Source organism: Corylus avellana, chromosome 2 (assembly GCF_965113065.1).
Source record: "Corylus avellana chromosome 2, dhCorAvel1.hap1.2, whole genome shotgun sequence".
NCBI classification, from domain to species: Eukaryota; Viridiplantae; Streptophyta; class Magnoliopsida; order Fagales; family Betulaceae; genus Corylus; species Corylus avellana.
In genome coordinates this window covers 16,333,154-16,357,983 of record NC_142491.1, presented here as the reverse complement: position 1 = coordinate 16,357,983, position 24,830 = coordinate 16,333,154, and the positions used below count along the sequence as shown (strand labels likewise).

The 24,830-nt window shown below is 33.8% G+C and overlaps 4 protein-coding genes across 4 annotated transcripts; 3 read left to right on the top strand and 1 right to left on the bottom strand.

Moving 5' to 3' along the window:
- Nucleotides 1-810: 810 nt before the first annotated feature.
- On the top strand, nt 811-3,481 carry LOC132170810 (B3 domain-containing protein Os01g0723500-like). Its single transcript, XM_088513879.1, has 4 exons — nt 811-1,177; nt 1,761-1,980; nt 2,450-2,953; nt 3,066-3,481. Exons 2-4 carry the CDS (start codon nt 1,885-1,887, stop codon nt 3,297-3,299), a joined length of 834 nt encoding a protein of 277 aa, XP_088370005.1. The 5' UTR covers nt 811-1,177; nt 1,761-1,884; the 3' UTR covers nt 3,300-3,481.
- A 2,768-nt stretch (nt 3,482-6,249) lies between these two features.
- On the top strand, nt 6,250-11,785 carry LOC132170820 (TMV resistance protein N-like). The gene is made up of 5 exons (XM_088512595.1): nt 6,250-6,776; nt 8,057-9,158; nt 9,833-10,108; nt 10,212-11,129; nt 11,204-11,785. The coding sequence occupies exons 1-5, from the start codon at nt 6,250-6,252 to the stop codon at nt 11,783-11,785; spliced, it is 3,405 nt and encodes a 1,134-aa protein (XP_088368721.1).
- Nucleotides 11,786-11,926: 141 nt separating this feature from the next.
- LOC132166117 (G-box-binding factor 1) lies at nt 11,927-17,060 on the bottom strand. Its single transcript, XM_088513191.1, has 9 exons — nt 17,025-17,060; nt 15,997-16,095; nt 15,331-15,500; nt 15,165-15,216; nt 14,962-15,010; nt 14,738-14,886; nt 14,438-14,515; nt 12,918-13,043; nt 11,927-12,249 (listed from the first exon to the last, which is right to left on the bottom strand). Exons 2-9 carry the CDS (start codon nt 16,072-16,074, stop codon nt 12,151-12,153), a joined length of 801 nt encoding a protein of 266 aa, XP_088369317.1. The 5' UTR covers nt 16,075-16,095; nt 17,025-17,060; the 3' UTR covers nt 11,927-12,150.
- Nucleotides 17,061-19,477: 2,417 nt separating this feature from the next.
- LOC132167391 (deSI-like protein At4g17486) lies at nt 19,478-24,067 on the top strand. The gene is made up of 4 exons (XM_059578352.2): nt 19,478-19,716; nt 20,896-21,149; nt 22,358-22,645; nt 23,497-24,067. Exons 1-4 carry the CDS (start codon nt 19,700-19,702, stop codon nt 23,739-23,741), a joined length of 804 nt encoding a protein of 267 aa, XP_059434335.1. The 5' UTR covers nt 19,478-19,699; the 3' UTR covers nt 23,742-24,067.
- Nucleotides 24,068-24,830: the final 763 nt, after the last annotated feature.

The window sequence follows — 24,830 nt, the reverse complement described above, 5'->3', positions numbered from 1 at the left end:
GACCAGCATAAACGACACCGTTTTTTTTTTTTTTTTTTTTTTTTTCTTTTTTTGGGAAAACTCCACTTTTAGCCATTGAACTATTATACATTTTGTTTGTCGCAATGATAGTTTGAGGAATAAATTGTCAATGAGATGATAATTTGAGGAGGTTAAATGGACTTTACCCAAATATTTATTTAAATGATTAAATCAACTACTTCCTATCAGCTTAAATTTTTAGGATAAGAAGTTATTTAACATTGTATCATGAGTTCAACTTGTTCTCGATAAGAAACCACGCTTTATGAAACAGAAGCGATCATTAGTTCGAATCCCCCTTCCATCTTTCCATCCCCTTGCACGGACATATCCAAAAAAACAAAAAAAAAAATACTCAATTCAACTTATATCAAACTTAGCGGTCAATTTCACGAATAATTTTCAACTATGTCTCCCCCCAATTCCCATTATCCCCATTCTCCCAAGCCTATATAGCATGATTCTTTAATCAAAAACTCAATCTCCGTCCCAAGAGATAGTTCAATCGGTTGGGACCATGCCTAATGAAGTGGAGGTTACTAGTTCGAATTCCCCCTCTCCTTCTTGTACGAACATGTCAAAAAAAAAAAAAAAAAAAAAAACTCAATCTCCATACACTAGTGGGACCATACCACATGGGCTTGTTGGAAAATCTACTCCCTCTTGCCTTTTTTTTTTTTTTTTTTTTTTTTTTAAGCTTTTTTTTCATGTAACCCTTTTCATTTGATTTGTTATATATATATATATATATATATAACAATAACACCCAGTGGATGCAGATGCCATGAGTACTGAGCTTTCTAGCTGAATCCATAGTCGCCGCCGCCACTCGACTCTAAGCTTTTCTCTCACACTCACAAGCTAGGTCTGATCTGATCATCGTCTTTGTTTCAAGATGACAGCTTGTCCTTTGGCTTTGGGCCTTGAACACAATCAAGCCTAAAACGTCATCGTTTACAACCTGGATCAAGACTCTAGAGCGTGCATGTACAAGAGCAGGACCACATAGAAGAAAAAGGGACTACCTTTTATAACATTCTCACTTCAACTCCAAGTTTCTGTACGAAATGAAGCTCTCCGTAGGGTGAAGAGAGGCCAACGAGGCCAACGATCAGATCCTGTCCGAGAAATCAAGCCCAACAACCGGAGGATCATGGTACAAATTAATTATAAAACCTTAATTTCTGTTCAAGATTTCTATGAATTTTGGTACAGCTACGTACGTACGACTGTCTGATCTTCTTTTTTTCTTTCACTTTTTCTTGGAATCTTTTTTTATTATTGCTTTTTGTCTTACTTTTGTCTGGTGAATAATGATGCTGTGTTTTTTTTTGAATTGGGTATCATGGCTTTTCCTTTCTTTTTCAAAGATTTCTACTCCTACGATTTTAATTTGCTTTCTGGCATGGGTCTGCTTTTTTAATACTTGGTTTTCTTCTCTAACATTTTTTTCCTTTTTTTTAGGAAAAAAAAATGCAGAATAAATCAATAAATACTTATTTGGCATATTGTATTATTATCATGTGTATTACGTAATTAAAGTTTCATTAATAAAATGGGAGAAAATAAAGATAAGAAAGAGACAGCTTATCTCTCTCTCCATCTCTGCAGAGCCAGCTATATATATTAATCACGTAGTTTGTCACAAAGCCCATAATGGAAAACTCTCATCACATGCAAGCTATCATTTTGTAAACACCCACTTCCATTATTTATCTCCCTCTCTCTTATCACTGCAGGGGTAGTGCTTATAAAAGGAAGGCAGAACAACCAGCTAAATATATATACATGGTAAAAGATTAAAGGAGGGTACACTTCAAGATCTTGGCTTCCCTAAGCTTTTCAAAGCTGAAACCCTAGAAGATGAAGGCTGAGATTCAAGACGAAATGGATGCATTTCATGACAATAGGCCCTGCTTCTTCAAGCTCATCTTTGGATGCGCCAACACTGAGCACCTGGTAAATTTTCTCTTACCCCTGGTATATTTTCTCTCGATATCTTGGTTGCCCACTCTCATCCAATCATGAAGGAGCATATACATGTAGAGGAAATCCCTTTTTTCTAGACTAAAAAGGCGAGATTCAAGCTTCCACCATTTTTCTTGATTTTCAAGTTTCAGACATTAGGTTAACCTTTTGTCTCTCAACGAAAAGAAGGAAGATGATAAAATATAGCGTTAAATTCTTTTTGGCAAAACACACCGTTTTAATAAATCCATTCTCTTGCATCTATATATATATATAAATCTTTTTGTTTATTGTTTCTTTTTTTTGTTGATCTGTTTGTTCTGATTTGTTTATTTGTTGGAATTGAGTGCGGTATATATCTGAGAGCTTTGTTCCGTTAAGAGATCAACCACAGTTTTCTTATGATTCGTTTCACAGCAGCTTAAGTTTGATCTTCCTCTATTTCTTTTGTAACTTGTAGCGAATCCCACGAAATTTTGTGAAGCATTTACCCAAAAAATTGCCTTATCAAGCAATTCTTAGGGGTTCCTGTGGAGACGAGTGGCATGTAAAATTGTGCAACAATGCAGAAGACATAGTTATAGAAGATGGTTGGAAGCAGTACTTTGAAGATCACTCCTTGGGCGACAATGAGTTCCTTCTTTTCAAATATAATGGAGATATGTCATTTGATGTGATCATTTTTGGAAAAGATTGTTGCGAGAGAGTTTATGATCATGCTATTAACAAGCAAATTCCACATGATGAAGCAAACCAGCAGAAAAAATTCAAAGGGAAAGGCATCCAGAGAACTCCCACCCAAAGAATGGATTCACATCTCAAATTTAATGAAGAGAAAGGGAAAAAAAGAAAAGTTGATACAGAAAAATCAAACGGTTCAAAAACGGCCGAGTCTTTTACCTCTGACTTTCCTTTCTTCAAGATGTACATGAAAAAACACAATGTGGAGAAGGGGTTCCTACTTGTAAGCATTCAACCACTACATCTCTCTCTCTCTGCTGTCGATATTTGATTGTATAAGCAAAATTTACAAAATGGGTCTTTTTATTTATTTATTATTTTTTTTTTTTATGCAGAGAGTCCCAGCTCCTTTTGCTAGAGAACACCTTCCTCCTCAAGGCACAACAAAAATTGTTCTACTTAATTCAGAAGATAAAACTTGGGAAGTTAATTATGTGAAGAATGGGAGTAGCAAAGTCCTTTCTAAAGGATTGAAGGCATTTGTGCGTGAAAACAAGCTCAAGATTGGTGATATGTGCATATTTGAGCTTGTGGCGAAAAAGAAAATCAGAGTCCATTTCTTCCGGTGAACCAAAAATTTAGTTAACCTCAGTTTTTGTTTTCTTCAAGAAAGTTGAATTAAAGTTGTGTTATCTATTCAACAAGCACTTTCTAACATGATTAGATATCAGTATTCATAGGTTGTTCTTATTTGATATTTCTCCTTAATCTATGTAAAGGCTTTATAACATGATCAGATATCAGTAATCATAGTCCAATTGGCTTTCAAAATGCTTGTTCGTTTGGTCCCGATCTTAAAGTTGTTCACTAGCAATTGTCTTGAAAGTTTATTCTCTTTCCTGGGTCTTTCGAAAATACAGCTTCTGAAACGAATGCGCCGGTTTTTGGACCACTTTTGTTTTGGTGTGGGCCTGTAGTGCTAATGTTTTGTTCAAGCAGAAAGTATGGGCCGACCGTTGTGAATGTTGTCTGAGGTTGGCCCAATTTAATGTCCTATTTATTGCCTAATCCTGAGTTGCCATTTCTTGCCACTGCCTTTTGCAAGGAGTTCAGACTTCAAATTAAATATTATTTTGAAAGGTGATGCGCTTCAAGACTTCAAGTAGTGAAAATGGTAAATTCTACCCGACGAAAATGGAGTAGATTTAGACAACTAGAGGATGACACTCGCATAGCTATAACTTCAATATCTAGTTGGCAAATTATTTCATCTTAGCAGAGTTACGAATAATGCGGTACAGGACTTAGCAATGGCCGTCAGTTAAAAAATCACAGATTAGGCTTGGATTGAAGAAAATCATTGATGTATCTATAATGTTTTGTTAGAGCAATCTGCTCTATTTTCTTGATTGAATAATGAAAGTAACATATTTATTCTTAAAAAAAAAAAAAAAAAAAACTCTTCAAGAGGTATATAATACAACAATTAAATTAATATCCATCTAATACATGATATATTTTATTAGTTAAAATAAAATTTATAATGAACCCTTCCAGTAAATTCACATGTGGGTTTTTCTTTCTAGCTAACATTGATGAACCCTTCCAATAAAGAAGATCAAGACAATGAAGTCAATAATATATGTTGACATTCTTGCATATGCTTCTAGATGGAATAGGTAGAGTACTGTTTGTTTGATTTGAACTTAATCAAACTCGATCGTGTTCTCCTGGCATCCAAAAAGTATAATATTTAGTATGACAAAACCTTTTTTTTATAAATTTACACTTGGGTCTTACAGATTCAATAGCGAGTGAATTCATATGTTATGTCTATAAATTGAGTTAATGAAACGATTTTTATATCGATCACTTCAAACCAAAACCTATCTCAAGATTTCTAACAAGTCCATGATTTTATTGAGTATAATCTATCATCAAACACAAATATGTATTGAATCCTAGCCTTATTAATTAGTTTAAGGCATAAAAGTAAAACTTCACATGCACCATTTTCGCAAGTCAATATATATGATAAGGTTGAAAATCATAATGATGTGCAAGTGTGTATATATCACTAAAAGAGTAATGTTAATGTCATTAATTCTTGTCTCTTCAAAATTGATGTTGCTTTAAAATTATTATTATTATTATTATTTTTTTTTATCAAAGTTCAATAGTGAGACCGATGTCAATTTCGGGAGACACAATGATGACATGTAACATTACTCATACTAAAGTAATTAATGGTTCTTTTGTTACAATTTTTTATTTGGTACTTTTAGTTTTTTTGGTTGTTAATAGTGAAAGTAGTTTGTGAGTTTTTTATATTTTGAATTATTTATTAATACTTTTACTTTTTAGCTAAGAAGTAAAAAGCTGTTATAAAAAGTATTATCAAACGAGCCTAAACCTTTTCAACCAGAGATTTGTGAGATCTTTAAGCGAGGTATTATAAATTATTAGCTTTCAAAGTGTTTTCCTTCATGGGGGCGGACTAAACATAAACCTTTTTAACGGGAGATTAGTCAGATGTTTAGGTGAGATCTTAATTCTTATTAGTAGCTTTCAAAGTGTTTCCCTTGGCCGGTCATCGGGGAGGACTAAAAATGAACATTTTCTGGGGGAGATTAGTCAGACGTTTAATTAGGTGAGGTCTTATTATTAATTTTCAAAGTAGTGCCCTTCATGGGGGGGTAGATTAGTTAGATGATTAGTCAGATGTGAAAGCAGATCAGAAAATGAGAAAATAATTAAATACAAAAAATAGTTCACAATACCCATACATGGTGTTCAGTCTAATTAGTACATGATAATTGGCCCAAATCATCAAAGCAGTTGGATGCTAAAAAAAAAAAAGTCAAAGAATTCGGCTGTGAAGGACGTAATACCACGATAGACAATACATAAGGGAACATAATTAGGGAAAGAGTAAAGGAGAATTACAACTTAATCAATACAAAAGGGGTAGAAAACCAAACAATAAGAATAAATACAATAGTCTCTGTGCAAATAAGCGTAATTGTGCCAAATAAATGATACAACCTTATAAATTCTCGGTACAAATCCAAGAAACGCCTTAACTGGCGTTTTGAGGCACTGAGTTACCATACTTGATTGAACCAAAGCCACCGACGCAAGACACCGGCCCTGTGTCTAGAGGGCACCACAACCATCTGCAACACCGGTATATATATGTGCCAAGTGTCCCTGTTCAAGCGTTTCTAAATCAAAGTACAAGTGGCCAACTATATGTGTACTACACGTAAAGTAGGCATCACCGTCAATATTGACTTGGTGATTTCAAAGAAGAAAAAGAGATTGTGTGTTGGGATGAGAAAGAGAGATTCTGCTGAACCACTCTCCTGTCTGCTCTCCATCTCTCTTCCTTTTAACATAAACAACTAAAAATAAATTTTCACTCTATATATATGTGTTTTCTTTGCACGCACAATTCTTTGACGATAAAAGAGTATTTGGTGCACAAACAAATTAAGTATTTGGGAGTTCAGTCTATCCTAACTTTTGAACTACTTCTGATCGTTTTCCATTTCCCACCTCTCATCGATCAGTTCTCCCATGGCTGACAAAACATGGAGATCTCCTGAAGCCTTCTTCTCTCCATCTTCTTCTCCTCATTCCAATTGGAATATTTATGATGTTTTCTTGAGTTTCAAAGGTGAAGATACGCGCAAAAACTTCACCGACCACCTCAACTTAGCTTTGAGAGATGTTGGAATCAACACCTTCAAAGATGACAACGAGCTCCAAAGAGGAAAAGATCTTGAGTCCGAACTGTTACATGCAATTCGAGGGTCCAGAATCTATGTCATTGTTTTCTCAAGAAACTTTGCCGCTTCAAGGTGGTGCATGGAAGAACTTGTAGAGATCATGGAGTGCCGAAGAACTACAAGAAAGTTGGTTTTGCCTATATTCTATGATGTTGACCCGTCAGAGGTGAAAAACCAGACGGGTAGTTTTGCAGAAGCATTCACAAAACATGAAGAGCGTTACTTATCGGACATGGGCAAAGTACTCAGGTGGAGAAAAGCTCTTCATGAAGCCGGTAATTTGTCAGGGTGGGATCTACGAAGAATTGTAGACGGGTAAGTTCGTATAGGCAATAGTGTTATCTTTCACCTACAATTCTGTGGCACATTTATAGTATTAAATTACAATATATTTTCTATAAATACATTATGCATATGTTATAATATAAATGCTTTTTCAAAAAAAAAGAAAAGAAATCAAAGCAATCAAAGTATAGTCATATATCAACAACGTTGTAAGCAAATGGAAGTAAGTCTTTCCCATTTTTCACATATTTTCTTATTTTTTATTTTATTTTACTTTATATTTGATAAATGTTTAAATTTTAAATTTATAGCTAAATATTACATTTATCATACTATGCTGACGTGGCAGAGTCTCATAGCTTTCTTTTTTCTTTTTTCTTTTTTCTTTTTTTTCCCTAACAATGGCTAGTACTACACTAGCATGTTAGGATAGTACTAGGATAAAAGTGGGATATTGGTGTAATATATATAATTTCTCTATATATATCTTGTTTGTCCACATGTGACTATGTGAGTCATTTCGATCTATACTAAATTCACCTAAGGATTTTAAACTTTCAGGATTTTGTTTTAAGGTTAAGAATTACAGCTAGAGGCAAAAATTCTACATATTAGGTTAAGAATTTTTGTTTTAAAGTGGTATCAAATACAAGGAAAAATGTTTCGCCTATGTTCATTCAAATGTTTAGGATCAATGGATGTGTCTTCAAATATAGATACATATATTAGGAAAATACATATATACACGTATTATTTTGTCAATTTTATTGATATTTTTTTTATAAAAAAAAAAATTGCCATTATTTTAGGGTAAATATAAATTCAATTCTTGAGTAAACGTGTTTTTACAGATAACTCTCTAGGTTTTTTTTAAAAAAAAAAAAAAAAAAAAAAAAAAAAATTGCTTTTCAAAACCTTAAGTTTTTGCATTTTCAATTAGGTCCATCCATGTGTTTTTTTTTTTGGTCCAATTAGTAATGCACATAAGTGACATTACTACCATTAACTTAGGCTTTTGGGCTAAAGTGGTGTTTAATATATATATTAATGTATTCTTAATAAAACTCTCTAACCATTTATCTCTTCAATAATTCTTAAGTATTTGTTATAAATTCATGTACTTAATTATAACATAATTCTATGGTATAAAAATTTAGTTTCTTCATTTGTATCGTAAAATGCTAATGAGTTTAGAATAATGACCAAAACTAATGTGTTCTAAGTTTTTAAATATTCATGTATATGCAACTTATACTTCAATTCTCCCTTGTACAATGTGACTCTATCTTACATCTTAAAATTATTTCTAGGCATGAAGCCAAGTTTATCAGGAAAATTGTTGAGGAGATTTCAAGAGAATTGAATAGCACACACTTGTTCATAGCACTCTACCCAGTTGGAGTAGATTCTCGTGTGCAAGAGATGGCTTTTTGGTTAAATGTCAGAGCCGACGATATTCGCATGATAGGAATTTTGGGAATGGGCGGAATTGGAAAAACAACCATTGCTAAAGCCATATATAACCAATTTGTTCATGAATTTGAAGGTAAAAGTTTTCTTGCAAATGTAAGGGAAACTTTCAAGGAACCTAGGGGCCGCGTTCGTCTCCAAGAACAACTTATTTCCGACATATTGAAGATAAGCGAGATAAAGATAAATAGTGTTGAGAAAGGAATCAATATAATAAAAGAAAGACTTTGTAATAAAGCAATACTTCTAATACTTGATGATGTAGACCAGATGGAGCAACTGAATGCCATAGCTAGAAGGCGTGAATGGTTTGGTTCAGGAAGTAGAATTATTATAACAACCAGAGATGAGCATTTGCTAAAGGAGCTAGAAGTTGATAGCATATACACAGTTACAACAATGAATGACAATGAATCTCTTGAGCTCTTTAGTTGGCATGCCTTTAGGAACAGTTATCCTACTAAAGATTATACTAACTTGTCAAGAAGCGTCGTTGCTTATTGTGGAGGATTGCCGCTGGCTCTCGAAGTTTTAGGCTCACATTTATTCTCTAGGAGCATCCCAGAATGGAAAAGTGCATTAGATAAACTGAAAAAGAATCCTCATGATCAAATTCAAAGCAAACTTAGAATAAGCTTCGATGCACTAAGCGACAATATTGAAAAGGATATATTCCTTGACATATCTTGCTTCTTTATTGGAATGGACAAAGACTATGTTGTACAAATATTGGATGGTTGTGGTTTTTTTGCAGAGATTGGAATTAGTATCCTCATTCAGCGGTGTCTTCTTAAAGTTAGCAAGACAAACAAGTTTACAATGCATGATTTGCTTCGAGACATGGGAAGACAAATTGTTCGTGAAAAATGGCCCAACGAACCCAAGAAATGGAGTAGATTATGGCTTAATGAGGATGCATTTGATATATTGACAAAGCACGAGGTAATAAGAACTTTCTCTATTGAAACAATTAAAAAAAAAAAATAGAGCATTTTGTTTTCTAATACATGTGTTATTCGAAAGCAAATGCATACTAATTCATGTCAATCACTTCTAATCCCTCTGTTCCTTTTCTGAAAATGGGGACACTTGTTTTCTTTGCTAACATCATTCTACTGTTTTTGTACTTGCAAACATGATTACATTATATTAAGCAATGTCAAATAAATGAAATGATAAACAAGAAAGCATTTTGGTTGGCTGAAATTGTTAAAACCACCATTTATGCCAAAAGTTTTTATTTATAAGAAATAATGAATTTAATTATTTAATTAGTATTCTATCACTTCAATAAGTGATCGAGATCCAGTATGTGAAATATTCAATAGAAATAGCAAGTAAATTACAGAGACAATGTTTGAACTCAGGACATTTGCTCTGAAACCATATTAAATCAACAATTGCCCTAAAAGCTTAATACTATGTTAAATAATCAATTGTCCTAAACTTCTAGGATAAGTGGTGATATAACTCAAATTTATATCACCACTTATCCCAAAAATTATAGTATAAGATTTCAAACTATAGTTGACGTAGTCAATCTTATGCGTCACACATTGCAAGCATGTGTTTTGCTAGACTGATCACTTGTCTCACGCAGTTCTTGTTTTTTATAGGGAACAAAAGCAATTGAAGGACTTACTTTAGAATTGCCGAGTTTAAATAAGGTGAATTTCAATTCAAGAGCATTTATAAATATGCAAAGACTGAGATTACTTCAACTTGATCATGTACAACTCACTGGAGACTATAAATATCTTCCCAAAGAATTAAGGTGGCTCCGTTGGCATGGATTCCCTCTAAAGTGTATGCCAAACGACTTTTATCCAAGAAACCTAGTTGTGATTGACTTGCAATATAGTAATCTCAGACAAGTTTGGAAAGTTCCCAAGGTATAATGAAATTTTAAACTTTAATTAATGAGTCTTGATGTTCTAAGCTCTAATATTGTGATTTCCTTCCTTTTCATTATTTATTTTATCATTTGTTTTGCAGTTGTTTGAGAAGATGAAAATTATAAATCTCAGTCATTCGCATTATCTGAGCCAGACCCCTGACTTTTCAAGACTCCCCAATCTTGAGCAATTAATACTCGAAGATTGTACAAGTTTGTTTGAGGTTCACCACTCCATTGGAGATCTTAGTAATCTTGTTTTGGTGAATTTGAAAGATTGCAAATGCCTTAAATGTCTGCCAAGGAGTTTCTATAAGTTGAAGTCTCTTGAAACTCTTATTCTTTCTGGGTGTTCTAAAATTGACAATTTGGCTGACGACTTGGGGGAGATTGAATCCTTGATAACTCTTTGTGCAGATAGAACTGCTATAAGACAAGTGCCTTTTACCATAGTGCAACTAAAGAACCTCAAATATTTATCTCTATGTGGGTGTAAAGGATCACCGTCTAAGTCATTGCCTTCACTATTTTGGTCCTGGATATCACCAAGGAAATGCCTCGACTCAAACAATCTATTGCCCACTGCACTACAAGGCTTGAACTCACTAACACATTTATGTCTCATGAAGTGCAATTTATCAGATGACACAATTCCTACAGATCTTTGGAGTTTATGTTCTCTTCAAATTTTAGATTTAAGATCCAATAATTTCGAAAGCCTACCATCAAGCCTAGGTGGTCTTTTGAAGCTTGAAAAGCTTAGATTGGATAGTTGCAGAAAGCTTAAATCAATTCCGAATTTACCACCAAGCTTGATTTCTCTACGTGCAGAAAACTGCACGGCGCTAGAAAGAATGCCGAATCTCTCAATGCTCTCAAATATGCTTGGCTTGTTCCTTACCAACTGCCGTAAATTATTTGAAATTCCAGGTCTGGAAAAGAGGTCGAACCCCATTAGATTTGTTGACATGGGAGGGTGCAGAAATCTAACAAATACTTCTAAGCAAAGCTTTCTACAGGTACGAGTTTCTCTTCCTCTTATATAATATTACGTATGTTAAATCACCACTTATTGTTCTTCCTTATGTAACAGGAATGGGCTACGCTTGGAACATATAATGCGTTTGGCATTTTTCTCCCCGGCAATCAAATTCCTGATTGGTTCACACATAAGGGTGAGGGACCCTCTATACGTTTTGAAGTACATATTGATGATCAGATGCTGAAAGGGTTTGGTATATGTGTTGTCTTTTCATCACGTGTTCTAGTATTATGTTCATATAGAGGTAAAATGTCAATTATCAACCATACCAAAAATAATATTCTGGCCTATCAATTGCCAGAATCAAGTCCTGGCCCATTCCCCAAGGGAGATCATCTATTGCTACGCAATTTTCAAATTACAAAAGATTTTGAGGATGGTGATGAAGTTGAGATGTTTATAGATTGGGGACCTGATACCATTGTTAAAAATATAGGGGTTTGTCTACTATATAATGGAGTTGGGGTTGCGGATGGAAATGAATCAAAGGGGATCTCCAAAAAGAGAAAAAGAGGATCTCCAAATCAAATTAATGATTCACAAATTTTACTGAAAAAGCTTGCTGCAGAGGAGAATGAGTACTATTTATTTTATTCTTTTATGAGGAGGTACCAAAAGTTTCGTTTTGAATAGTTCTAAGATATATGTCATCTAATTATCTCACATGTATTGTATAATTGTTGAAATGTGTCATGCCCCCAATTGATGAATGTCAATGCAAGAATTGTATTACAGTAAGTTGACAGAAATCAGACAAAAAAATCACCTCACGTAGGCAACAAAACTCATTTACAGTATTACACTGTTAAAAGCAGACCCTTGCAGAGAGAATAAACACCTAAACTTAGCGCTCTTCTTTGTTAATAATAATCTTACACATCCTTAAAGAATCAATATGAAGCTCACTCACAGTAAAAAAAAAAAAAATCAGTTGGAGCTACCTTGTAGCTTCAAACTCCAGATTGATGAATTTCTATTCTGATCAGGAGTTGAGTCGTCTATTGTTTGTGGTTATTGCTTTCACCGCTACCGGAGTCGGGGTTCATAGCAATTTGGTCAGAAATTGCATCTGGCCCGTACATCTTAGTTAACTCATCCTGTTCCATCAGCAAACCAATTTAATTAAATAGTGGTTCCTTACAAAAACATATCACAATGAGGATGATAATGACAATCATCATTAGAAAGAAAAAGGAATTGAATTGAATTTCAAGTATCACTTGTATATGTTAGGAATGCAAACCAGAAGTTGCTTTGTTAGGAGTTTTACCCTAGTCAAGCTTGACTTATTAAAAATTATAGAAGTTCAGTTTGAGCTTTAAAATCTGAGCTATATAAGCCGAAGTTTGAAAGAAAAAAAGGTATGATATTAGTGAAAATGAGAATGCTTATGTACATTAAAAGGATAAATTAATGATATCGAATTCAAATATATATTTATATATAAAATCAACCAGTTTCAAAATTAGGCTTGAGTTTGTAAAATTGCTCTTTCTCATGGGTGGTCTGTGAGTAGAAGTTTAGACTCAACAATAAATAGGTTCCACATAAGAGATTCGCACGATAAGCTCTAAAATGGCTGTAATAATGAAAAACCCAGATATTAATTTTCAGTTTTCAAAAGGGTCAGAGGAGGGAACCACAGATGTTACATAAGATTATGAGAACATGATGTATATCTATTAAGTGGAACTATCATCCGTATTGCAGAAACCAAGGCAAACAGGGTGAATCAGAGTAAAGAAGCAGGGTTTAGATGGTGAACCATTATGGAATTGTTTTCATCACCAAGATTCCCAGAGTCCTCAGAAAGCCTCATTAGCTCGTCCTTCAGCATGGAACTCTCGGTTCTCAGTATCTCCACCACTGCTTGTAATTTTTCACATTTTTGCTGGGAAGATAAGAATCCAGAAGCAGATATCATATGAACAAAAATAATAATCAAGTCAATTAAGGAAAGGCTAACAAGTTGTTATACTAAGTATGAAATCCCATGTTTATGATAAAAATTGCCAAATATTTTGATTAAATCCTCTCATTTTTTCCTTCAAAATAAATGGTATCGGATTGAAACCAGATAACTAGTAGGCTAGAAAACTGCTGACTCCCAGAAATGTCTAGTTTTCTATAGAAAGATTGTTGGTCAAGCTAAGGTCACATTTTTGCTTGCCTTCACACAAAACCAAATTCCCTGGAAAATAAATAAATAAAGAAGCTTTAATACCCCTTTTTCATTCTATTCTCGACTGATTTATGCCTCCACTAATTTTTCTACTTTCTTTTCTCTTTGTGATTACACCTTATATGTAGCATGAAATCATCACAAAATCAATATACACAAGAAGAAAGAAAAGAGAAGAAAGAAAAAGATCCATAAGTCGAGTTATGTTGGTTTTGTGCTTCAATTTCCATTGTTCACCTGTTGTATCCTGCTTCATACCTTTTATCATTGGGTCAAGCTGAAGGAATTCCGAAACTTTCTAGGCCAGTCATTTCAACATAATATAATCAATCAATCAAATAGTATGGTCTTAGCTCTTGGTTCCTCTAGGACCATGATCATCAATTATATTCATTTTTTTCTATTGTAAAGTTTTATTAAAAGGAAAGAGGGCTCATACAGGAAGCAGATCTTTAATATAAAACTAAGCAAACAGATATTAACTTAAAGCGTGATCATGGTAAATGGAAACGTCCTCAGCATTTCTCCTATGTGCTAAAACCTGCATTTTGTTAGAGTATCTACCTCCAAGTTAACTTAAATCAGATCATCAATCAATAGCAGAAAATTTTCAACATCCCAAAAGAAATTTAAAGCCTAGATTTTCAAAACTTCAAAATATATAAATTCTCATCTCATGAGGTGTAGTGATTATTGTACCTGGAATGCAATAGAGATAGAAATATGGAAAATGCTGATAAAAAGGTAAGAGGAAAACTTAGTAACTGGATATGGTGATCCTTTTCACATATTTGGATAATAACCATCCCCTCAGCATAATGGCATTAAGGCAGCTAAACCTATGAAAGCTCAAAAAGCATCTACCTTAGTTGCCTAGAGATCATCCAGAAATGGTATAGAGGATTCCATGCTACATCTGAAGTATATGCTAAAAACTGTACAGACCAAATACTATAATCTTGACCTTTAAAACAAGGCGAAATCTGATTACTGGAAATAACTGGCATCTTTGTGGACCAGATGCTAAAACTATTAACCAGAAAAGAAAAAAAAAAAAAAAAAAAAAGATCAAACAACGCCTGCAGAATTGAACAGACATATACCTGTCTGTGTAATCTTAACCTCCTAGCTGACTCCCTGTTAGACTGCTTCCTCCTCTCTTTCTTAAGTTCAAGCTCTTCCTGTCAAAGAAAGAGATAGAGGTGATCAAAATTACAAATAATTAATCTTGATCTCTTAACAGTAGTAATTGTACCTAAGCGACATGGGTTCAGGATGGGAAAAAAAGGAGGGAGAGAGAGAGGCCAAGACAATAATATGCATTCTATTGCTGCAACAGACAGCAGCAACACTTTCCATTCCTGAATCCAGTTTTCAGATGTAATTTCTCATACAAGCATTACCTTCATAAGTATGGTTTGAGCACTGGATGCACCGAGTCTCATCCTCAAATTCGGATCAGTTTCACTTGTGGTTGCCACTAAAACCTGCAATGCCAAATTTGTATTTGGAACATGATACTGGACAGTAGCGTTGTTCTGTGAAACCACACCTGTTCAAGTATTACAGGCAATCAAATTAATGGGCTTTAATAATGAAAGAAAAACGCACAAACTTCAAAACATACCATCTGCCAGCAACTGGTTAAATCTTTGCATTTCACTTGCAGAAAACTCCTGCAAAAAGTCAAAGATCAGGACATACTAGTGATACCTTCATGTCCAAACAGTTTTTACTCCACCTAGACTCCATCACTAGGCATAACCAATGCAATAGGCATTCACATTGATTAAAAATTTACTCAACATAAAATTAACTAGAGTGACATACCTCGTTAGTGTCATCACTTTCATCTGATGAGCACACACTTCCAGTTGCAGCACTGTTTAAAAATAGCTTAGCAAAATATATCCGAGATTCAACTAACATAATAGAAACAAATAATGTAAAATAACTTATGAGAAGGAAAAGAATCCTATAAAGGAATTAACAATACCTTCGTGAAGGACCATTATTTCCAAAACGTGAAGCTGCCTTTTCACTTTCTCCTGATCCATTACCTACAAACCCCAAATTGTTCAAGCTTCTCTTTCTTTTTCTCTTTGGATCCAAGTCCATTCTTTTGGGAATCCTTTCTATTTTTTCTGGAATAGTCAATCCTGCACCCTGACCATAGACAAGTAGTTCTATAAAATATATATACATGAATCATATATGGGCGTTTAACTACTGGAACACAAGTATATTCAATCCTTAAAAGTTCCAAAATTGCTAATAAAAAAAAACATCCATATAATTTCTACGTAAAATAATTTGTTGGTGGAAATTGATGAAATGATAGATGTTTTGAGGACCGTGAGAGGATGTTGGAGGAGTTGAAATATCTTTTCTTCAACACTTTGTATCTCTAGACAGCTGTTTTTGTTTCTCTTTTAGTGATTAGTTATTTTGAGTTTCTTGTTCTTTTTGCCACTAATTCCTAGGTGGCTTATTTTATATACTCTATGTGTACATGGGGGTGCCTTACGCTTTTAATGATATTTTGATTATTTATCAAAAAAAAAAAAATTGATGAAATGGAGAAATCTAGCTGCTAGAATAAATATATGTAAGAAAGGGACAGCACACTTAAAGTGAGATGACAAGATGAGTTTGTGATTACCCTAACTATGTTAGGATTTGCATTGACCTCCTTGTTATATACAACATGGTATTGAAGTGCAGGCCCATATTGCGGCATAAATTGATGCTGATAAACCACCTAAGATAAGCAAATAATCAGTTTTATCCAATATCATAATCAAAGGTAATCAACTCACTACATGAAATCAACAATAGGAAGACTTTGTTCACATATATGGATTCAACATCAAAGAAGCAACAGAATGTGAGGTGACAAAGGGAGGTGGAGTACCCCAAGAACAATAATATGCCTATTCAATAGTCAAGACTCGAGGCTTAAGAGTAAGTTGAAAGCTATCTTAAATACTCAAATCGATTCTTCATTACCATCCACATATCACTCATAAACAAAAGAAAAGGGCTAGATTAGTCTTCAAATCTCAGAAACGCTTATTCATCAAAATTAAAAGTCATACTAGCTATAGAGAAAGGCCAGATTAATCCTCAAATAAACAGATTACTGAAAATTTAGAGCCTCCTCTTTTACTATGAATGGTAGGACACCAAGCTCTTTCATTCTTGACTGTATGTAGGCTTTCCAACGAATTCAAAACCTTCTATTTAAAAACATTTCATTGCATAATAATAAATCATCACTTATCCCAAAAGCTTAAGCTTATAAAATATTTAATTAAATTATAGAGTGATCACAGCCTCTGCTATAATACATATTAAATCACCATTTATCTTAAAATTTTAAATCCTTATAAAAAAAAAATGTGAATTTCATCATTTAGTTAGTAATTTAGAATCACTTCAAACGTCCTAACTAGACAAATATAACAAGCTAAAAGAAATATTAGTAACTCTTACAAGAAAATCCCAAATAAGCTTATCATCCACATTGAAGTTCATCAAAGGTCATCATACAATACCCCAACAGAAAAAATAAATAAAACCGAGATTATTACCTGAGCAAATAAGAGGGATGGAAGATTCAAAGGAATGTAAATTGCATATAAGCAAGTAAATAAATTATATATATGAGAGAGAGAGAGGGAGAGAGACCTGTGGCTGTGGCGCGAAAGGGAAGTCCAGGAAGGAATAAGAACAGACCCTCTTTTGTAAAATTATTAAAACTTTAGCGGTTGCGATCGTTCCCTTGGGATATCTACGGTCCAGAAAAAATGGATTCCACCGACTTCCTTTTTTTCTTATTTTCTTATTTTACTCTTTTAAATTTCTATTTTTATAATAACGAAGGTGTCAAAGAATGGATTAATTAACCAAAAGAATTTAATATTAAAAAAATTAAAATAAAATCGTAACAAAATGTGAATTAATTTTTCTGTTAATAAAAATAATTATAGAAGTTTATTTTCAAAGAGTAATACTAGGGACCATCTTTTTATCCTCCTAAAACTGATGTGGCTTTTAAAATCACCATTAAATTTTAGATGAATCATACTTTAATTTTGATCTAATGGTGATTTTAAAAGCCACATCAACTTTAGGAGGATAAAAAAATGGTCTCTAGCATTACTCATTTTCAAAAATGAGTTTAAAAGAGGTGGAGGTTCCTCTAAGAACCTACTCAATTTATCCTATTACAAATTAATTTTCGTAACAAAAGGTTAATGGATTTTTCTAAATACTAATTTGTATTGAATTAGATAAAAATAAATAAATTATAAGAAAAAATAAAAATATAACTTTTTATTAACCAAAATATGTATTAGCCTATATAGTCTTTATGATCATTTTATAGTTTATATTAGATTTTTCAAATTTATATTGCCACGTTATTCAAATATTTATACATTGTTGTGACAGCATTTTGCTACTGACTACCGACCAAATTGCACCTACAAAATAAATAAAATATAAGTAATTAATAGAGCTTGCTAGAGGGTGCTTGTGGGAGATCACTTTGATGCTTAAGTCAATAGTTTTTCAAGTAATGAGAATAAGTAATCAGAGTTTCGAGCTATAAGCCAAATGTCCTTTGTACCTCATACATACTTACCTTTTTATAGTGGTTTTAGGGTAATTATATTCACACCACGTTCCAACTTTTACGTGTGAGTAAACCCACAGCGACTTAGGTTTAAGCATCATGTATCTTTCTAATTAAGAACTTATCAAATGTCTAGACACATTTTTTTATCATTGCGGCGCACTTCATTGGTTTGGAGGTGAATCCTCTACTACGCAGGTAGGATAGGGTTAGGCCAAGGAACCGGTTTCGGGTCTTAATATATATATGAGTTATTTGGGCCTGTTAGTTCAATTATCATTCGTTACTCTCCAATTTTTTTGTCCAATATGACTAATTGGGCAACAAAAATTTAAATTTTAATGACTGATATGATTGATGTTAACCTTTGGGATTTTTCGATTGTTATTCATTTCAAATGTGTCAATGTGAGGATTAATACCAAACGATTCATTTGCAACGTTTTTCACATCTCGACCCACGGGGATCTCCATCTCCGTAGGTTCGGCAGTCGAAAAAATTGCATCATACTATTAAATATAATAAAATAAAATATAAACAATAAAATGCATCTTATTATTTCTTGCCGCTTGGTGGCCCTCTAAAAGAAGATGATGAATCTAAACAATAAAATACATCTCATTTATGAAGCTAATCGCAACTCTCTAGAGTCGAGTAAATACCGGTTTTCAGAGCACGGAGGATCTACATATAATTATATAAAGACAGCAAATCAATAATACTAGTTTTCAATTAATAATAAATAAATAAATCATCAAAAGCAACGCTGTCATCCCATGAAATAAAGTATTATTGTTAGTTGTTGATGTTTTAAAAACCCAATTGAATTGAATCTCGATTTCCTCTTCCAATTTTTTTATTTTTTATTTTTTTAAAAAAAATCATTTAATTACAAAGGGCCCAATATTCTTTTAATTTAACTGAAGTGGGTAATTTAAATATTGCAGCATTTTACGTGCTTAAATATAGTGCACTAGAAATTATTTTCTCTTGATATATACTTAACACATCTGTTATTATTAAAACGTTTATTAAATTTATCAATTCCTATCAATTTAACATAATATCAATATAGGTTATGAGTTCAAGCCATTACCGACATTCACCTCCCATTATTTTCACTCATATCAAATTGAATCTTAAACATTAGGCTATGTTTGTTTTGTTCTTGAAACTATTTTTTTGTGTTTGGCTTGTATGGAAAAATGTGCGACAGCGAAAAATGGTTGACAACTTCCGATAACCTCCGACAAACGTTCAGCGGAGAGGTCTGTTCGGTTTGAGAAGGAGAAATAGTCCAATTAAAAATATTTTTGAGTTAATTATGATTTACCTAAAAAAAAAAAAAAAAAAAATCTATGCCATCTGGACCTGGTGACTCATAAAGCAAGTCAGTCAGTCAATTTTAATTTTTAATTTTTTGTAAAAAAGCAAGTCAGTCAAATTGAGAGAAAGAGACGGGATACTTTCACGGTTTCACTTTGAACTTTAGCTACCAGAGCTTTATCATTCTTCTTCTCCTTTGTGTCCTTCTCTTTCCTCGTTGGGCCTCAAAAGGGGCAGCAGCTTCTGTGCTTCCCCGAGCTTTCGTTTCATCTTTGTCAGGAGGGCCAAAGACAATGTGTGGGTTTCAGGTACACACATTGCTTCATTTCCAGAAGCCCTCTCTGCTCTGAATATGGCTCTATTGCATTTTGGTGGTTGCATTTCCTTCACTCTCTAGTGGATGCTCTCTGCGCAGAGGTCAGTGGGTCTCTTTGATTTTCACTCTCCTTTAATGGGTTTGATTTGTTTCTCTGGTTTTTAGTTTCTTCCCAAATCTTCCAAATTTTTGTTATGGTTATTGTTATTTGGATAAGATCAGCTGCTACATTGCTTTTTTTGCTAATGAATCTCTGATCTGCTTCCTTGAAAGATTTACTGTATGTGTAGCTTCTTTTTCTTTTAAATGGTTTGTGTACTTGTGTCTAAGTCTTCTTCTTCTTCTTTTTCTTTGTTTATGTATGAAAATAAATTTCCTATTCTACTTTCCCAGAATAATGTATCTTGTCCTACTTTATCTACTTCACACTCAAACAGTGAAAAATAAATTATCTTTACAAATGAGAGTATGATCTTTGTTATCTTCTAGGAGGTGTAATATTTGAAATTTTATGAAGATCTCGGGGTCATAATCTGGTGAATGAGGAAATTATTAGTGTTGGATTCATGGTTATCCCATATTTTGTGATTTAAAAATGATAGAGCTTACATTCTATTACTCAATAACAAGACATCTTGTGTTATTGGATGTGGACGGGCACGATTAAAAACCCACTATTTTTAACAAAAATCTCTAGTAATGCTTGGAAATGTCCTGACCATCCATAGTCAATAACAGGAAGTATGATGTAATTTGAGAACTTAACAAGGATGATTGGATGCAAAAGGGTGTGGGTTAAGGTAGTGAGTGAACGCCAAATCAGATTTGTGGCTGTGGCCCTTATGTAAAGTGAAGTGACAACTAAGTTCATCTACTTGGAGCAAAAGAATCACGTAAAGTAGATGAAAGATGTATGGAAAGAGACTGAAGGAACAAATTAATACCAAAATATTAAAATGAGGAATAAGATTATTATTATCCTTGGATCTTGAGATTTGTATACTTCATACATTTAAGGAAGGTCAAGAAATGATGAAAGATATCTCCTTTTGTTCTAATATCGTGCATTTTATGCAACAATCAAGGACTAGATAATGATTTCTACATTTCATGAATACAATTAGGATTAGGTTAAGGATTGATTAACCAAATAAGTTATTAGCCTTGTTAATGTATACTATCATGGTACTAAAATCATGTGCATCGCAAATCTATTGCTTGCTTTCTTTGTTTAGTTTCTTGACATGGAGTAGTTGATGTTGTTGTTTCCATTTTTACAGGTTAGAACTGGGCATTGATGGGTTCCTGGTTTCACCCTTAATCATGAAATCAGGACCAAAGAATGCCTGGCACTCTATTATGCCTCTCTGTCTCAGAGGCAAATCAGCTACACGTTTCTGCTTGTTCCCAAAAGTGAAGTCAGCTGGATATAGTCCAGGCAACGCACCTGTCTATTTAAATGTGTATGATTTGACACCCATGAATGGATATGTCTATTGGGCAGGCCTTGGCATCTTTCACTCTGGGGTGGAAGGTTAGATGGCCTTTATTCTGGATTTCTCTTAATCATGAACTTAAACTCTAGTGGTTGCTCTTAGAATTGACAATCCTTATTGTTATCTAGTATTTAAGAACATATGATGCTTCTCATGGAGTTTGTACTCGAAATAATCTGGTTATGTATTATTGTCAATAGTGAAAGCACAAGTCAATAACTGAAATAGAACAGTCACAACTTTACTGAGTAAGAAAACAATGCCATTTTATATTGATTTGGTTTATGAAATCATGAGATAGCAACTACAGTTGAATTTTGTATACAATGGAATAAATGGCCTTCTTGGTTCTACTCACCCCTGCCAGATAATACTTTCTTTAACTATATGGACCAAATACTAGGAAAACCATTGTAAAAGATTTTCATTTGTTTGTCTCAATTCAAAGTGGGGGAATGTAAGGAGGCATTGGGGCAGAATCCACTTAATAACCTGTAATTGCACAAGTACAGGATTCAGTCTGATTCAAACACTTCATGTTAATGTATAAATATAATATGGCATGAGTAGATGTTTCTAAAACGAAATAAAGTTGCTGTATATTTATCAGATGTTCAGGCAAAACCACCCAAAACCAGCTTGTAATCTCATACAACATTGAAAATAGAGATGTTTAAATTATTTTCCTTAGGCTCTACTTGACTTCTTTGACCAATCTAACTCCAGAATACTTGGCAAAGTCTCAATCCCGTCTATTTGGGATCACAAAAATGAATGATGTTTCACAATTTTCTCTCCCTGAAACCTTAATTTGTATGCCAAAATGTTTTTGTCACTTATGCAACCCACACCAAATTTGAACTCCCATGCATCCTTGCAGCATGTTCAACCTAAACCACATGAATCCTTGCTGGTGGCTAAACTATGGATAAAGTAGCTTTTCAAATCCATGATGGGTCTGCTAAGCAGCAAAAGAAATTGACATTTCCATAAAACCTCTTTCCACACTAAGAATATAATATTATTATTTTTCCTTCCCTCCTCTCAACCCGTGCTTTACTCCCCTAAGGATAAATTCTCCCTTGCACGCATGTAAATATGAATTCACAAACATATCCTCTTTGAATGACCAGGACATGGAAAAGATCCTTATATGTTAAATAATGTTAATATATGTTCTGTTTCTTCCTGAATCATAGTATTCTCTGGATGATGCTAATGTTTTCTGATAGTCTCTATTACACAGTTTATGGGATTGAATATGCCTTTGGAGCTCATGACTATCCAACAAGCGGTGTCTTTGAGGTTGAACCTCGACAGTGCCCTGGCTTCAAGTTTAGGAAGTCCATATTTATGGGGACAACATGCTTGGATCCTGTCCAAGTTAGAGATTTCATGGAGCGCCAGTCAGCGAACTATAATGGAGATACATATCACTTGATTGCTAAGAACTGCAATCATTTCTGTGAGGATTTATGTTACAAGCTGACTGGGAACCCAACGCCAAAATGGGTAAATCGACTTGCAAGACTTGGTGGGTTTCATATATCTTTCTGTATCATACACTATATGTTACTTTGAGGTTTGGCTTGCATTAACTTTTTACTCCAAGTATTGTAGACCCTTAAGGCCTGAATGCTTCTCATTTCTGTTGACTCCAAAGATTTTAAAATTATGCAAAAAATTCACAGCCTCGTGCTCTCCTCAGTATTCTATGGAAGTACTTTTAAGGTTTCCCTCTTCAGAAATATGTTTCATATTATAGGCAGATGAGTCCACAATGTAAAATACATTACAATTTGCATATCCGCATATGTAACTTAAGGCACCAAAACAACAAAAACAAAAGAACTTAAGATAAACCAAAACAATCAAACGGGGTTTTAAGTCAATTGATTGCATACTACAATGTTCTTTAACTGTTGTTTGATAACTATAGTAATTTTTAGTTCGTGGGAAACAACCAAAAGCAAGAAAAAAAAAATGGAAAGAAAACCCAGACAACTAAGAAACACGAAAAAACTAAGAAAAATAGTACACAAAAGAAGAGAAACTTTAGTGCTACCGCAAGGCCCTAAGCTAGAGAGTTATTGTCTTCATGCTTTGACGCCCCTTGATAAGAATTCCTGCTTGCGTCCCTCATCAGACCTTGCCTTGTTTAGACACATACAGGCTAGATGCTTAGATTTCATCATCAGCACTAGTCAAAAGAACCAGGGAGCACCATTTTTCTGGAAAAATAAAACAAAAATGGAGGTTGAACATGATATTTACTGAGTTACATGCCCTGCAATGGCACTAATTCCCTGGATATCACTTTCCTCTCATCCATCTGTTGGTTACTGTTACCATAGCTCATTCTTTTATCTTGTGCCTTCCTTGTAGGTTCACTGTGCAATTGCGTACTCCCTGAGGCCCTTAAAGCTACCACCGTACCCCATGACCCTGATTTCCAAGGATATGAGAATGAAAAGAAGAAACTCAGGAGTGCCTTCAGTTGCCTGTCATCAATCTCAATGCAGCCGAAGGAAGTATCAATGTCATCATTGTTTCTACATTCTCACTATAAAGGATGCTTACCACCATGGGAGTTGAAGAGGTCCAAAACTGTTTCATTGAAGGAACAATGAGAAGACTATTTATTTAGCACCTTCCACAATTGAAAGGACACTGACCGTCCATCTTGCAATTGAGCTTTTGCAGGGACATGGGGTATTCCTGCCTTTTTCTTTTGTCATCCATTAGCCCTTGGGAGTGTGAAATCTGTGCAAGTTTGTTGCTGCGAATGTCAAAATAGAAGGCTTATTTTCTGGTTTTCTGTTTTTGGTAACCTGTGTGGAGTTTGTTTGTTGTAGTTGTAAAATTGTGTTCTGTTGTGATCTCCATTGATGTGCAGTCATATTTTTATAGCATGAGAAGAATCCAAATAGATTAATGAATTGTTTTCATGCTGTCTCATGCTCTCCTTATATTGGCTACTCTCCTTGACTAACAAAATGCCATTTGTGTGGCTTATCCTGTAATTTTTCACTGTGTTCTGGGTGGCAATTTATGTTCTGATGTCAATTTTGAGTCGTGTCAAAACATGAGTATAATAAGATTATATAGGTCAAGTATAACCTGACCTGTTTAATTAAATAGATTATATCTTTCAATCATAAATTTTTAACTTCATGTTGAGTTTGTATTGAGTCTGTAGGTCAACTTTAATATGATCAAGTAAATTGAATGTATAAGTCTTTTTAATTTTAATATGTTAATTTCGTGTCGTTTGCAAACCGTATCAGAAATCGACAGTTTTATATATATAAAATTGAATGTCCACATAAATACATTAAGCTCCAGATTGGTCCAGCTGTTCAAAGTAGGAGCAAAAACAGACAGCTTTGGTCAAACGTGAAAATGGAAACAAACAGTATAGTATAGTAGTTTCATTATTTGTCGACTACAGAACTGGAATCCAAGATCATTTGTCGCCATAGGTGCCTTTACTCACCTCCCTGGATGACAGGAATGATAATTTCATAACCAAAGTAAAAGGTTCATCACGACTACGAATTTTACAGACTTCAGTAAAATATTCTGATTAACAACGACAATTTTTTTTTTAGAAATTTAAGTTTCTTTTATAGAGTTAAGAGATAATTTTTATTTTTATTTAAAAAAAAAAAAGAAAAAAAAGAAAAAAGAAAAATAGGGTGGCTACCCTGACTTTTTGC

Excerpts from the sequence above, each read along its gene's own strand:
- LOC132170810 (XM_088513879.1), top strand. The coding sequence starts at position 1,885 with ATGAAGGCTGAGATTCAAGACGAAATGGATGCATTTCATGACAATAGG. Across the intron at positions 1,981-2,449 it reads GCGCCAACACTGAGCACCTG|CGAATCCCACGAAATTTTGT; the intron begins GTAAATTTTCTC and ends TGTAACTTGTAG. Across the intron at positions 2,954-3,065 it reads TGGAGAAGGGGTTCCTACTT|AGAGTCCCAGCTCCTTTTGC; the intron begins GTAAGCATTCAA and ends TTTTTTATGCAG.
- LOC132170820 (XM_088512595.1), top strand. The coding sequence starts at position 6,250 with ATGGCTGACAAAACATGGAGATCTCCTGAAGCCTTCTTCTCTCCATCT. Across the intron at positions 6,777-8,056 it reads CTACGAAGAATTGTAGACGG|GCATGAAGCCAAGTTTATCA; the intron begins GTAAGTTCGTAT and ends AATTATTTCTAG. Across the intron at positions 10,109-10,211 it reads AAGTTTGGAAAGTTCCCAAG|TTGTTTGAGAAGATGAAAAT; the intron begins GTATAATGAAAT and ends TTTGTTTTGCAG.
- LOC132166117 (XM_088513191.1), bottom strand. The coding sequence starts at position 16,074 with ATGCCGCAATATGGGCCTGCACTTCAATACCATGTTGTATATAACAAG. Across the intron at positions 14,516-14,737 it reads CTCAAACCATACTTATGAAG|GAAGAGCTTGAACTTAAGAA; the intron begins GTAATGCTTGTA and ends TTTCTTTGACAG. Across the intron at positions 13,044-14,437 it reads GGTTAAGATTACACAGACAG|CAAAAATGTGAAAAATTACA; the intron begins GTATATGTCTGT and ends TTATCTTCCCAG.
- LOC132167391 (XM_059578352.2), top strand. Across the intron at positions 21,150-22,357 it reads CTTTCACTCTGGGGTGGAAG|TTTATGGGATTGAATATGCC; the intron begins GTTAGATGGCCT and ends TCTATTACACAG. Across the intron at positions 22,646-23,496 it reads AAATCGACTTGCAAGACTTG|GTTCACTGTGCAATTGCGTA; the intron begins GTGGGTTTCATA and ends CCTTCCTTGTAG.